The sequence below is a fragment of the Ixodes scapularis genome, unplaced genomic scaffold, assembly GCF_016920785.2.
Source record: "Ixodes scapularis isolate PalLabHiFi unplaced genomic scaffold, ASM1692078v2 PGA_scaffold9__187_contigs__length_104089568, whole genome shotgun sequence".
Classification (NCBI taxonomy): domain Eukaryota; kingdom Metazoa; phylum Arthropoda; class Arachnida; order Ixodida; family Ixodidae; genus Ixodes; species Ixodes scapularis.
In genome coordinates, this window is record NW_024609884.1 from 3061339 (window position 1) to 3074785 (window position 13447).

Below are 13447 nucleotides of genomic sequence, written 5' to 3' on the forward strand. Positions count from 1 at the left end.
GCACGCACAGAGAAGGATCACGTACGGCGCCGATTGGTTCAGCCGATGATAGCACAACGAGTACTTAAAAAAAAAAAAAAAAAGGATTAATTTAGCAGTCACTTCTCCTTTCGACTTTTCTCTCGCGCGCCCTTTCCTAGCAGTTGCACGGAAGTTTTTTTTAGAGCTGTGCCAAGGCGGTACGCGAGAATTTGCAAACCTCCCGTCAGTTCTCCTTTACGTCAATGGAAGGAGGAGCCAAGGAGCTAAGCGGCGTGGAGAGGGGACAAAACTGTTCGTGCACTGATGCCACTCGCTGAAGAAAACAACGGTTTCGCGCAAAATAATTAATAAGCTTCTTTTTTTTTTTTTTTGTGCTTTTAGACAAACTAGGCGGTGTGTATCCCCCTTCGCCCCCCTAGGGGGTGGGAAGGGAAATCACTGGTCCGTCCTCGCTGGCGTCTCCTCGTCATCCCCTTCGACTGCTTCGCGTGTATGCGCTTGGGACGAACCGCGGACATATCGTCACGTGATCAATCCGTACGCGGATCAGCCAGTCGTGTGAATCGGCCATTACCGTTTCGAAAACAGGCGTCAAAAGACTCTGGGTCGGAAGACCCTCCGCTTTTTGAGTTGGCGGGGAAAAAAACCATCTCCGACGTTCGCACGAGGCGTGAGCGCGGGCACGCGTGCTCCATTTGATCCAAGTTTGGCTCCCCCCGCGCGGCGCTCTGGTTGGTCGTGACGTGCTAATCTACGTTATCTTATGACAGAGCAGCGTCGGTTCATGTCGCACGCTAGGGGACGAATAGGAGCGCCACGAGGCAGGCTGCGGCCAATGAGATGCTGAGCTTGAGAGTTTTCTCTCGCCACCCTCTCGTTCCCGTGCAAGGCCCGTAGGAACATGGCGGGTGAGCTCGGTGTTGTGTACGCCGCTCGGGCGGTTCTCTGTGGCGATGGCGCGACTCGTCGCTGGCTTCGAGCTCGCTAATTGCGAGCCTTTTCAACGCTGCCCGTTTTGCAGGGATGCCCGAAGACGGCGGCGGCGGTGGTGGCGGTTACGCCCAAGGCCCGCGTGAGTACGGTGGGGGCGCATGACGCTTCTTTGCTCCGGTGACCCTTCGCCGTATTCGTATTCGGCGGAGTGACTAGCAGGGGCTAGCGCAAGAGGCGGTCGCTCCACCTAGCTAAGCCTACTTGGGGTACCGGTTAGGCCTAGTGCCGTCTGCGAAGCTACGCGCGGCGCGCGTGGTGCTCGCCCGCGCGCCTCGTTGGAGCTGCTCCCCGAATGCCTGAGCTGGGCTTCGGCTGACCGTGCCGTCGTCTAGGTCGACTCGAGGTCGGCGCGCGGCATTCGGAGGGGTGAGGCGCCTCGTTCGATGTTGACAACCCGGGGGTCAATAAACACCGGGCTCTCTCCCCCGTTTTCTTTCTGTCCATCGGACCCCCTCGCCCTTCGACTGCTGCGCTGTTTCGCGCGAACACTCGCTGGGTGACTGCCGTTCGTCGACTTCACCACGGTTCTGACACTGGACGTGTTCCTCGGCAGGCCTCCGTCGCCTGCTAATGGGTGAGAGTGCGGTGCTAGTTGAGTGTTATCGCGTCGTTGCTGAGTCTTGTTTCTTGGGCTCGTCGGGGAACGACAGTCAGCTCGAGAAAGCCTTTGTGCTCCGAAGCGTCGGTGCTCGCAGTTGGCGATTCTCAGTGTGGGATCGGACCCCCGAAAAACCGTAGCCCCCGCAAACCTTATTAGACGCTGGTTTGGCGGCGTGCTCATCGTGTCGCTCCAGCGATCCTGTGGGCCACCCACGACCGTCGCCCTCTTAACGGTCGCGATGGGGTCGCCTTGCAAGCGTTAACAAAGAGTTTGTCGTCCTGCGGGCTTGTCTGCTCTACGGCCCCGCGGTGATTGACAGCCGCTCCCCATTGTCTCTCTGGCGACGTCGGGACGCCAGCTTGAGGCCTGCTAGGCTCCGATCGTCCCCATCATTCCGGATCTTAACCCTAAACGTCCCCCGAGCTGTAGCCCGTGCGCAGCCCGACCCTTCGGAAGATTGCTTTGTCTTTCGCATTTGCGCGTGGAGTCTAGGGTTGGGACAGTCGGTTCGCCACTTTGCCAATGTTTCCTCTGGGGACGTCGGTTTTTGCCGCGTATCCGTTGCCGGCGACCTCTGAGGCTTTCCAGTGTAGGCCGTTTTCGCACGCGGGCCGCGTAAGTTGCCTGGAATGCGGCCGGAGCGCTCTGCGCGCCAAAAGGAAGCTGCCGCCCCGGTGTCGGGCTGGAAGTGGCCCGGGGTGTCTGCCGGGAGAGCCGTCGCTAATCGAGTTACGTGCTTCCAAAGCGCTCCCCGATCGCTGGGCGGGCCTGGTATAGCAGTCTCCCGTTCACTGCGGCTGCGCACCAGCTCGAACTCTTGCTTGGACACAAATATCGGCCTCTGCGAGAGTCTAGGGCTCCTCTGCCTACCAAAGTTCGTGGGACCTGGTCGCACGTACTCGGAGGCGTGGCTGCCACGAGTGTCGGATGTGGTGGGTTTTTTGGGAATTGGAACGTGAGCTTTGCAATAATTTTTCCAGGGACGGGCGAAGCAGACTCCACAGTCACGCTGCAGCAGGAGGAGACTGACAACGGTGAGTGGCTGCTTTGCTCGCTTTTATTGCAGCTGCCGAGTGGCGCCCGTTCTCGAGACGGTTCTTGCACCCGGCAGCCTCCCTTTTCTGTGCTCCTAGTCGGGCGCTGAGCCACGATGCCTGCCCACGCTAGGGGCCTGTTTGCGACTCGGTTGGGTTCCTGGCGCCTGACCAAACTCTCGAACCTCCCCAGCAGGGTTTCATGCAGTGGTGGAAGTTACACTTCCAGCACGATGGGTTTCTCCCAGAAATACTGTGTGCGACGGTTGCAAGCAATCTGTAGTTATACTGACCCCCGCCTAAGGTTTTGATTTCCCCAGTTGTGGGCCCTTGTTCGTTGCTGTCTCCTCGCACGTGTCTAAGTGTAATGTGTGCGACCAGTGGGGAAATCTTCTGTACGCTGCCCAAGAAGGGGTGTGTGCTCTGCGCATCCCGACAGGATTTTGTGTGGGAGGGAGTTCCCCTTTGGCAAAGCAGGAGCTTGGCATGTGGTTGTGCAGGGCTCGACGCGCATGGGTGTGTGCTTTGCATGACCTCCTTTGCCCCCTGTGCCGTTAACATGTGCAGTAATTCGTGGTCGACAGTTGGAGCCACTCTCCATCGTCCTTGGCAGACGCAGGGCGTGGCCTATTTGGCTTGTTGCTTTGTTCTCTGCTAATGCTGCAATTCCACTGACTGATCTCATAAGTTTCTTGTTTTGTCAGTGGCTGTAGCCTCGCTTTGGTCCCTGCTGTTGCTTGTACTATTTCATGCCATTGGGTTTGGGCACGTCGACGGGTATGGACTGCGGTGAATGTGCTTGCTGCACCAGAACCTTGTTTCTCAAGTTCTTTTTTGTGGCAGTTATGATCGTCTGCTTACGATGGGAGCGGGGTTTGTTCTCAAGTACGCCGAGGGAGTCCTGCGCTTTCCTTTGTGGGCCGTTTCAAATTGCATATTACAGACAGTGATTTGTGTGTCCTGCTGAGCTTTTTTGGGATTGTTTCTACGCTTGGTACTTTGGACTCCAACCCTGTAAACGAGGGTTGCAGTCTAAAGCGAAGCAGTATTTGACCGCTTTGTGAGATAAGAACGGGAGCCGGGGTGCGAGGGTGTGTCTTGAGATAATGTGCGAGGAATCTTCATTTGATTGAGTGGAGTTCTCCCAGGCGAGATGGAACCCTTCAAGGGCTCTGTGATAAGGGGCTCGGCATGGGGGCCATTGCTTTGTGCCACTTGTCCTTGGTGGCTGCTCAGTGGTCAAAAGCTCCGTGTGTCTTAGTTTTTGCCAGGGTTTCCGGGTTGGCCCTTAATTATATCTGCGGGTACTCCTTTTCGTGACTGTGGCCCCTTAAGTTTCATATGTGGTCTTTAGCCAATGAAGTACTTGCCTGTTTAGGACTGCACTGCAAATTCAAGACCCCCAGGCAGTTAGTTGTCCTTATGTGTGGAGAAGCCTTCTTGTGATTAGTCTAAGATGGAACTGTGAACAAACTATTTTAATCTAGAGGCGTTCTCAGGAACGCGGTTGGAGAAACTTGTCTCAAAATAACATTTATTACTATCCTCAGAATTGTTTGTTTATTTATTACTTATTAATGATATGAGGCACTTTCATGTGTGTTTTTTTAGTTATTTTATCAAAACATAAATTAAAACTGAGAATTTTTTCTCTTGCAAGCAAATCGCATAAACACTACTCTGTGCAGTACCTTTTTTTTTTGTATTGATAAATGTAGTAGTTTTTATTGCGACCTTTTTGCTGTGAACATGATGTGGAAGAAGCCGGAAATTGCTTGTTTGTTTAGGTTGCATTATACTCTGTACACGCATGTGATATGATTAGTGCTTCACCCAGCACTTCGGAAAAGAATGCTAGGCCGAGCTGGCTCAGTCCACTGATGTGACTGCTGTGCCAAAGTTCTTGCCTAGTTAGCATCCTGCTACATTTTGCCAAGGAGTAATGAATCTGTGCCGACGTTGCACCAAAATGCAATTTCACTATATTAACTAAAAAATGTACTAGCTAAGGCTCCGCTACATGGCCGTATCGTTACGGTACGCTTGTGCAAATTTTTAGAACTTTCAATTCTTTCCTGAAATAATGTAGTACTCAATTTGATATCTGTATAAAACGGTGACAGTACTTGGTTGGGTCGCACAATATTTCTCATGTTCATGGTCTGTTCTGGTTGGTTAGGCAGCTTCGTTGAGTGCGCTTCTACCCGTGGACTGGTGCATTGCAGTGAAGTGAGAAATGTGGAGTAGGCATAGCAATTTTGCATATCTTGCTTTGCCGCAGTGCAGCCACGTGCTAAGGGGAAGGTAGTTTTTTAGAGCAGGCTTCGTGCTCACAAGCGTTAAGTATACCAAAAAACAAACAAAATTGGTAAGTGTGTAACAACTCTACCGCGCAGTACAAAGTCCCGGATGGGACTGCGGCTAGTATATATGATAAACTGCGGTATTCTCAAGAGTTTCTTTTTCAAACTAGATTTAGCAACAATACTTGTGTACTGCAGGAAGATTTATATGGACAGGATGGCCCAGAATATGGTCCCACAGGCTGTCCCAAAAATATAGTCCCACTTTCCAAGTTCTCCCAGTAAGACATAGCATGGAATATTTCGTAACAGTGTTTATTCTCAATCAAGACCAAGTGCAATCAGTGAATTAAATGAGGAACTGCTCAGAATGGCCTCCTTTTGCCTTCACACAGGCCTTCAGATGCTTGTTCAACGAGTCCATTGTGGCCCGCATGTAGTCATCTAGTTCCTCCATGCCTTCGGCAGAGAGTCCGACGAAGGCGTGGGAGGAGCAATAAACGAAACTCGGACTACTTTCAATTTATCCGAATCAAAAGCAGTCCAACTGTACGTAAGGTAGCAGTAGCACAAGACAACCAAACCGCAACCTGTCTTTCAATTTAAAACGCGTTCCTTTTGTCATTTTGAGGAGGTGACCGTGAGAGGCAGGGGAGGGGGGGGAGGAGGCGGAGGCAGGTAGAGGAGGGAGTTGCGAGGCCGCTTTTTCACACGCAAAGAACCGCATGTGGCTTGCGAGCCGCAACTGGGCCACCCCTGGTGTTACAATGATTCCTCATTAATATGGACACCTCCGTTCTTTTTATGAAGCGTCCATTATGCGAGTTGTTCATAATAACGAGACCAAAATGCACAAGTTCAGCCAATTCGTCCTTGAAAATGTTGTCATATAATGGGGTATTCCTATTAACGAGGCAAGACTATACCTGACAGAAGATGGCGGGTGTTGCATGTGGTGTTTGAGACTTGTTTTGGAGTACATATTAATTGGTGGAGACTGCGTATGTACCCTAAAGCAAGTCTGCGACCAAGAATTGCCTTCAAGTATTTTAATACATAAATAACTTATCTGCCATAGTAGGCTTTTTGTTCTTGGCTCTTGTATTCTATGAAATTTGGGAGTAAACATTTGCTGTTCTTTCTCAAACTGGGCATGGGAGAAGAGTCCCATTTTTTTCCCACCAAGGTCATTATTTGGGAGTTTCCAGGTATATCGTTTACTTGGAAGGGAACAAAATGCTGACTTCCTTGCCCATAAAGAGGGTTTGCATAGCTAAGTGTTGCTCTTTTACTGAAGCTAACTTGGCATGGTGTTTCTGACTGAAATTAGGAGAGTCCTTTCAAAATTGTCTGCTTGTTAGTACATGTGCTAATTTTTAGTTCTACAAAAGCTTTTGAAGGTATGGTAAAGTAATTTTGGAGCCTGTTATATTAACTTGTGCATTACTTGAAAGTTGGTTATATGCGAACTTGGAGACGAGGGGTTTAATTCTAGCAGCACACTTTATATTCTAGGCAACCCACTCCATATTAAATGGGTAGTGATATATTTTCTATATACATTCGTTTCGTCGTCTAAATTCATCTCCAAGCTTAAAATAAGACAAAAATATAATTTTGGCTTTCCGTGGACAACCTTCAGTTCTTCAAATGCGTCGCTATACTTAGCCAATAGGAAATGTTTGTTGTCCTCGCACCACAGCCACACGGACCAGACTTGATAAGCAAAGTCTTGTGTTGCGCCAGCTGTGGTGCCATGATGTCACACATTCAAGTCAATGGGTGACATGAGACGCTTGATATTGCGCTCAAATATTAGTAAGGGTACCGACCCTTTGAGCTCCAGCATGGCCTGTTTCATCGCAGAAGGCTTTTAGGTTTAGAGTTGTACACCGACGCTGTATGCGATACAGTATGTTGTGCTATACAGAAGGGAACCGTTTGCAACTTTGATCGGTCGAGCTGCGCTTCGAGACAACCGTCGAATGACAAGCCGCGAATGTATTGTCGCTTTGACTCGATAAATGCTTTTCTGCTAGCAGACAGAGGACAAATGGGTGGAAGATAGAAGTGAAATGAGTTGCCTTTGCATACTTGAGGAGCGGCACGTCAAGTTACTGCTCAGGAAGGTTGTAGTACAGCTGAACTTTGATTAAAACGGGTAGTTCTTCAGCCGAAACCTTTGTTTAATCGTGAATTTCGTTGGAGTGAGGTTTCTGTTTATTAGCGTTGCAATGAACGTCTCAGGTTTCCGAAACAATTGCCTTCATTTCCTTGCACAGTTGCCTTGCAAATTAGCATTTACAAATAAGATTCCCCCACAAACTGCAGCGGCAATACGAGAATCGCATTCAAAGCCCTGATTTTGTATGGTTATGGGAGCAGTGCCTAGCACTGTAGGAAAGCGTGCAGTCGAGAGAGCCAAACAAAACATTTGCATCACCCCGATGTGGGCCACGCCTAGTGCACATACAGCTGACAGATGGTGCCATGCATAAAAACTGAGTTGTAGCAAAAATTCCTGCTATCATCATTGTTTATTAACACAGCAGGCTCATTTGTTTATGCCCACAGGTGGTTAAACCGGTCACCTACAGTCCCACATGACTCCCAGCGTTGTGGGCTTTGAGGCAACGAAAGTTGATCAAGCGAGCGCAACTAGAAGGCTGCCAAGCGTGCGGGAATGGCTACAACTGTTTGGGCAATTCTGACAATGCCCCCGAGGCGAAGCGTTAGGATTATGATCAATTGGTTTAGACCTCATTACAAAATTGATTAACAAATTAAACTATTTATTTGAGGATTCCACCGAGTTCAGGGTGCAATCACAAAGTCAGTCAGTTGCCTCTGGTGTTTCTTTCAAAGCGTCGACGTCGCATGGTGTTCGTAAGTCGGTAGAGCTGCTAACGCCATCAGTGGCATCCATCACATTTTTTTGACGTAGATATGCGCACTAGTGCCTCCGACTCTTTTCTTCGTGCATGCATATCTTGGTAACTCTTCCAATGATGGCACCGTCGTCCAGTCCTCGCCTTGTGATGACAGGATCATCACTACAGATATAGTTCTCAAGAATTAGGTTGCTTGGCACCGTTGCCATTGCCATCTTCATCATTGCATTCCATTTCCTCGTCAAAAAAAAAAAAAACAACTTTTCTTTGATACCAGCCTGTCTAAAGCAATTTGCAATTGTCTTTCGCATACCTGCCAAGTTTTACAATCTTATCGTAAAGTGCCCGCTTTCCAGCGCTTTCTTACGGTTATCGTATTGGCAACAATATTTGTAAGAGTTTTTTTGATCCTGTGTAAAAAAATGTCAATTGTTTTTACTCGAGCTGCATCTCGCCAGTTAGCGATTCGGTGTCGGCCACACTGATACATTGACTTGTACGCTAGGGGGCGCAATCTACTGCTCGTTATAAGGGCTGCTAACACCCATCCAAATCCAAAATAACTTTCTGTTGTCCTTGTGGCAATTTTGGTTGTCGTGCACATCATGCATTGTGTTACCGGAACCTTTGCGCATGATCCCTTGAAACCACCTTTACAGCAGGATGTCAGGGAAAAACTATTTTCAAGTGTTCATTCCCAGCTATTCGACCGACTTTCCGTTTATCAAGACGTTGCGAAAGGTACGCATTTTGTAGTTTGTGCTGTGGCGATGTTCTGCGTCATCTCAGTACGAACATTCTGTTCGTGCTGAGCCGGGACATTCTGTGTCATCTTAGTAAGAAAAAAGCACAAGGACTGTGCAAAACTAGTTGAAACCAACGAGAAGCTTGGAGAGTACTTTAGCCAATCACGAAACAATCGAGCAGAATGCCTTACGGGATTTTGTTGAGCAGAACGAGCCGTTCACGGCAGCTGATCGCGTCGGAGACCTCTTTCAGAAAATGTTTCTAAGATCAAAGGGAAGCTACTAACTATGCTTGTGCTCGAACCAAGAGAGCTGCGATAATGAAGGGAATGGCTGAAAAAGAGATTGGCAATGTTGTTAGTAGTTCCAGGAGCGTGCCGTTCTCGGTCGCGACTGATGCAAGCAATGACGTTTGCAATGATGCCAGGCTTTATCTCATCATAGTCACGTTTTGTGACTAAGTTTTGAAGAATAAAACAGTTTTTGTATTTCTTCACACAATTGTAGTGTTTTCTGGCCTCCCCTATAATATTTAAAGCATTGTAGGGTTGGCAGGTCTGCTTTCAACCATGAAAGCATCTGCACGGCCATAAAGACCTTGATCTTTGTGTCCTTCTTGAGTTGCATGTTCAGTAAAAGTTCTTAAGTCATGCACTTGCGATAGGAGCACTTGGCACTGTTCACCCCTTGATCCAGTAGTTGGATAAGTGATACAGTTTGTAGGGAACAGTTGGAGTTTGCCAGGACCTGAACATCATGGGCGAAACGATTGTCCAAAAGCAGGCAGAGCATCCTCTTGATCTTTGCCCAGTCCTCGTTGAGATCTGTCAGCCAGTCACTAAATAAGGCTCACATCATCCATGCCTCTGTATTGGACACCTACTTTACATGCATTTTCTTGCCGCCTTTGAAACGCTGTTGCCACTCTCACTTGTGCCAATCACCAGTGGGACACATTTGGTGCCTCCATTCCTATTAGCACAGAGCAGCACCTCGAGTCGTTGTTTAGACTTTTTACCGCCATTGCACTTTTTTTGTTTTTTAAGGCCAGGGAAGGGGGGGGGGGGGGAGGGGAGAGGAGGAAAAGGAGGAAGGAAGGGAGGAAAAGGGCTGTCTCGTCGGTGTCGTTGGCAATGACGTAACGTGCCAAAATATCTGGGATCCCATCGCGTAGCCAGTTGGCAGCTCTGGTTGCGTTCACCGCTGCAGATTCGCCCACGTTGCTGGCGTCATCCTTTGAAGCGTTGTAACCATCCGTTTTTAAAGTCGTCACATGCAAGCAAACACTTTCTGTTGAACCAGCTCTCTACTAAAGGCATGTTCTTAACCTGCAGGTACATACACCAAGTGAAAAAGGCTTTCTTCATGTCAATCTTTAAGTTCTCTTTTTTTTTTTTTTTAGGGGAACTCCCGAAAATCGTCTCTTTTGCACTTTTTTTTTTATACTTCTCAGCAACTGTCTTGTTGCTATTCGTCACTTCAGCAATTATTTTTGATTTCATGTCAAGCGACGGGACTTTTCTTTTGCGCAGTGCACCACTCATTGTTTCAAGTAAAGCACAACGCTTGAGGCACGAAGAGATTTTTGACATCGCAGATGCAGTACACAAGCAGGAGCTTTGTTCGTTGAGTGTATGCACAGATTCTTTAGCCAGTAGTTACTGCAGACTCCCCCCCCCTTTTTTTTTTTCTATTATTACACCGGCGGTACTTGTATATTTTCTATAAAGATATCTTCTTTTAGGCGATAAAATTTATTTCTGTTAAATATTTTGTTTTTGCTTTTGAAAGCTGCCGATGTGTATACAAGACTTCCAAAGAATTGAATAAATAAAAAAATATGGTACATAAAAAACTGTAGGGTGCAGGCGAGCTGGTGAATATTTACCATGTTTTTGAGACGTCGTCCTGTCTATTTTCTTTCCCTTCTATGTTTTGATGTTTCTTCTCTACCCCAGTCTCAGGTTAATTCAACAGGGTGGTGCATAAGTACTTCGTTAAACATGAAGGAAAAAGCATGGTTTTTAAGGAGATACAAAAAAAGTGGTGTTAAATAGCAAATTTTGTTTAATCGGACTTTCTTAGATAGAGGTCAGGGGTGGAACGGACTGCGCCATATGCGCCATTTTGCACCAGACGCATTTATCTGCGCCATCTTGCACCATTTTGCAGAAACTGCGCCACAGCCAGCACCTCGCGCCATTATGCACCAAATCGCAAAACGTGCGCCAAAAAAATTGTATTTTGTCTTGGTTTCATTTTTTATCGACTCGATTGGCAACAATGGGTGCGTTTAGCTTGGTCGGCCTTGCAATCCTTTGTTCTGTTTATTCTCCCTGTCTATCCCGACTCAGAAGCGCTCGAAAAAACTCAAGGACACTATCTTCACAAACGTATGGTACTTGCTTTTTGGTTTTCATTAAGGCTCACAACGTTTCAAGTTTTCGCATATGTTAGTGTTATCCCATCTACCTAGGTTCCTAACCACTCATGTTCATCTGTGCTGCAAAGCACAATTTAAATGGCTCTCGTGCTTGTCTAAGACACAAGCTGAAGTGCAATAAAAACTGATCTGAGCAGCTCCTAGCCTGCTCCAGGATGTAGTTTTAGCTGCTCCCAACCTGCTCCAAAACAGCTGTTTCAGCTGCTCCCGTGGCTGTTCCCAAGTACATTTCATGGGTTACACCGCTGAGAGGTTTAACCGGAAAGGAAAATGAACGGAAAACCACAATGTCCCAGGATTGCATCTGCGAAAGTGCTGTATATGCGCCCATAAACCGCTCACACCAGATGTGCCAGTGACCGAGAAGACTGGCGTATCCCTTCCTGCTGCTGACTTCACAAAGTTCTCTCTTTTGAGGTCATATTTTTTTTATTGCTTTACTTTGTGTTATTGCATTTCTGACGCACAATCACGCTACGCAACAAACACCAATAGAAGACTCATTTTTTTTATACTTTCAATATTAAATAAGGTTGAGTATCTGTTCAACATTTTTACAAAGTTACTGCAACGTTTTGTGGTGATGCTGCCCAAGAGCGTCGCACGGTTGTTTCAGACAATTTAAAAAACACAAATTTGAAGTGCGGATTAAATATCTGTGGTGTAATGAAAAAAAAAAAAAAAGGACCAGGCAGATATCATTTCTTCATGACCCCCTAAAAAGATAGGCTGGAATTTGATTTTTTTTCTGTAATTCCTAATGAAACCTTTGTATTTTTAATGGATTGTTAACTTTTCCTTGTCAGTGCCCCACTGGTAAGCACTCAAAAGCAGACACATACAAATGATAAAAGGAGTATGGTTATCAAATATTGTCGGAAGTAGTTTCAGTTGAGTAGGAATGACAATCATGATGTAATTGAGTGTATTACTAACTACCGCCAAAAGTTGCTATGCTCCGTTTCACTGTGAGCGAAGCCAATGCTACAAGCACGAGCACGTTGCCATGAACAAAGCTTCACGAGCGTGCATTTGTAATAATGGGCCTGCTTGGGGCATTGCCCTTGCTTTTGTAATTCCTCTCCTTTGCTCGCGCTTATGATGAAGCAGAGTAGAGTTACTTGTCATGGGCTGTTGTGATGGCAAAGGCACGAGGAGTTTTTGCCCGTTCATGACTACCATATTTTTTGGTCTGCGAGCCTCACCCGAATAAATGACCGTGTTCACAATAAAGTTGGTACAGTCAAATCTCAATATAACGAGTTTGACGGGACTGCCGAAAATTGTTCATTATTTTGGAATATTGCACAGTGAAAAGCTTATAGATTAACATAACCTACCTCTGCACCGAGATGGCAATCGGTTGTTTCTGATCAAAAAGCATTACACGCGATGGAACACTGCATGTTTATAAGAATAAATCTGTTGTGTTTTCCTGGTAGGTGCAGCACAGAGAAGGATGTATGATTGATCATAGTAATAGAGCTTTCAAGGAACATGCACAACTTGCCAATGGCATTTGGGGCATTTGAGATGGAGACCGATTCCTCCTGTCCATCTGCGAGTGCTGCCTCGAGGCCTTCATTGATCTGGGTGTCCTCGGCTCTTCAGTCTTCCATTTTGCGGACATTGTTTACAATGTCGTCGGTTGTCAGCTTTGTCGACGTCTGCACTACATTGTCGCAAATGTCTTTAATCCCCGAACCCTACCGAAAAGTCCACACCAAGCTTCTCGGTAACTTTGCTCGGCGCTTGGGTCGTTTTTTTCTGGGTGCTCGCCACAGTCTGGTTTGCCTGGCGTTTTCAGAAGAGGAACTTGTCAGAAAATCAAACCAAAGCTCGTGGCACAAGGAAGTTAACCAAAAGTTAATGAGTATGAGATGAGACCTAGGCTAGTGCCACTAAATAAGCTACGCTTCAGAGTAACGACACTTGCCCATATTGTGGCTTAAAATCATGGTTGTCAGTTATTTGAAGCTTTATCTAAAATCACAGGAAACGCTTTTCCGTCCTCCACAAATGTTTTAAACAATTCGCGACAGAGCAAGGCATTATTAAATGAGCTTCCTAACAGCGAATCTAATGCCAAGGTAGTCACACTTTTGAATCATGACGATCGGCAGTTGCGTCTGCTCTGCACAAGCACCAAAATGGCAGCGCCCATAACAGTGTCGGAGTACAGAGTGCCGGCACTCTAAGCGCAGCTCATTTAGTGGCTCTAACCTAGGCCTAGGGGCCTAGTGTGCATTTGTTGCTGGCCATTGTTTGCTGATGATGATAGTTGTCAGTCTCGAGGGCCGCCTAGCGACAGAAGCCGCAAAGTAGCAGGAACACAAGCAATCTTTCATTTATTTTTTTAAGGAAATAAATTCATAATATTGAGGTGTTTACTACGTACAAGCGCAATTGAATTACATGCATTTTCTGAAATATTCGGTATTTTTATATTCGTCC

At 47.0% G+C, this 13447-nt stretch overlaps 1 protein-coding gene across 2 annotated transcripts in view; it reads left to right on the top strand.

The window, feature by feature from the left end:
* Positions 1-854: 854 nt before the first annotated feature.
* The window catches only part of LOC8031944 (serine/threonine-protein phosphatase 4 regulatory subunit 1), an 89599-nt gene continuing 77006 nt past the window's right edge, over positions 855-13447 (top strand). Inside the window, exons 1-3 of one of the 2 annotated variants that reach the window (XM_029995424.4) lie at positions 855-890; positions 1004-1054; positions 2557-2610. In XM_029995424.4, coding sequence (XP_029851284.3) covers positions 884-890; positions 1004-1054; positions 2557-2610 — 112 coding nt within the window. In that variant the 5' untranslated portion in view covers positions 855-883. Of the gene's footprint in view, positions 891-1003; positions 1055-1116; positions 1550-2556; positions 2611-13447 lie in introns of those variants that run through there. The other variant, XM_040501464.2, reaches the window with a different exon arrangement.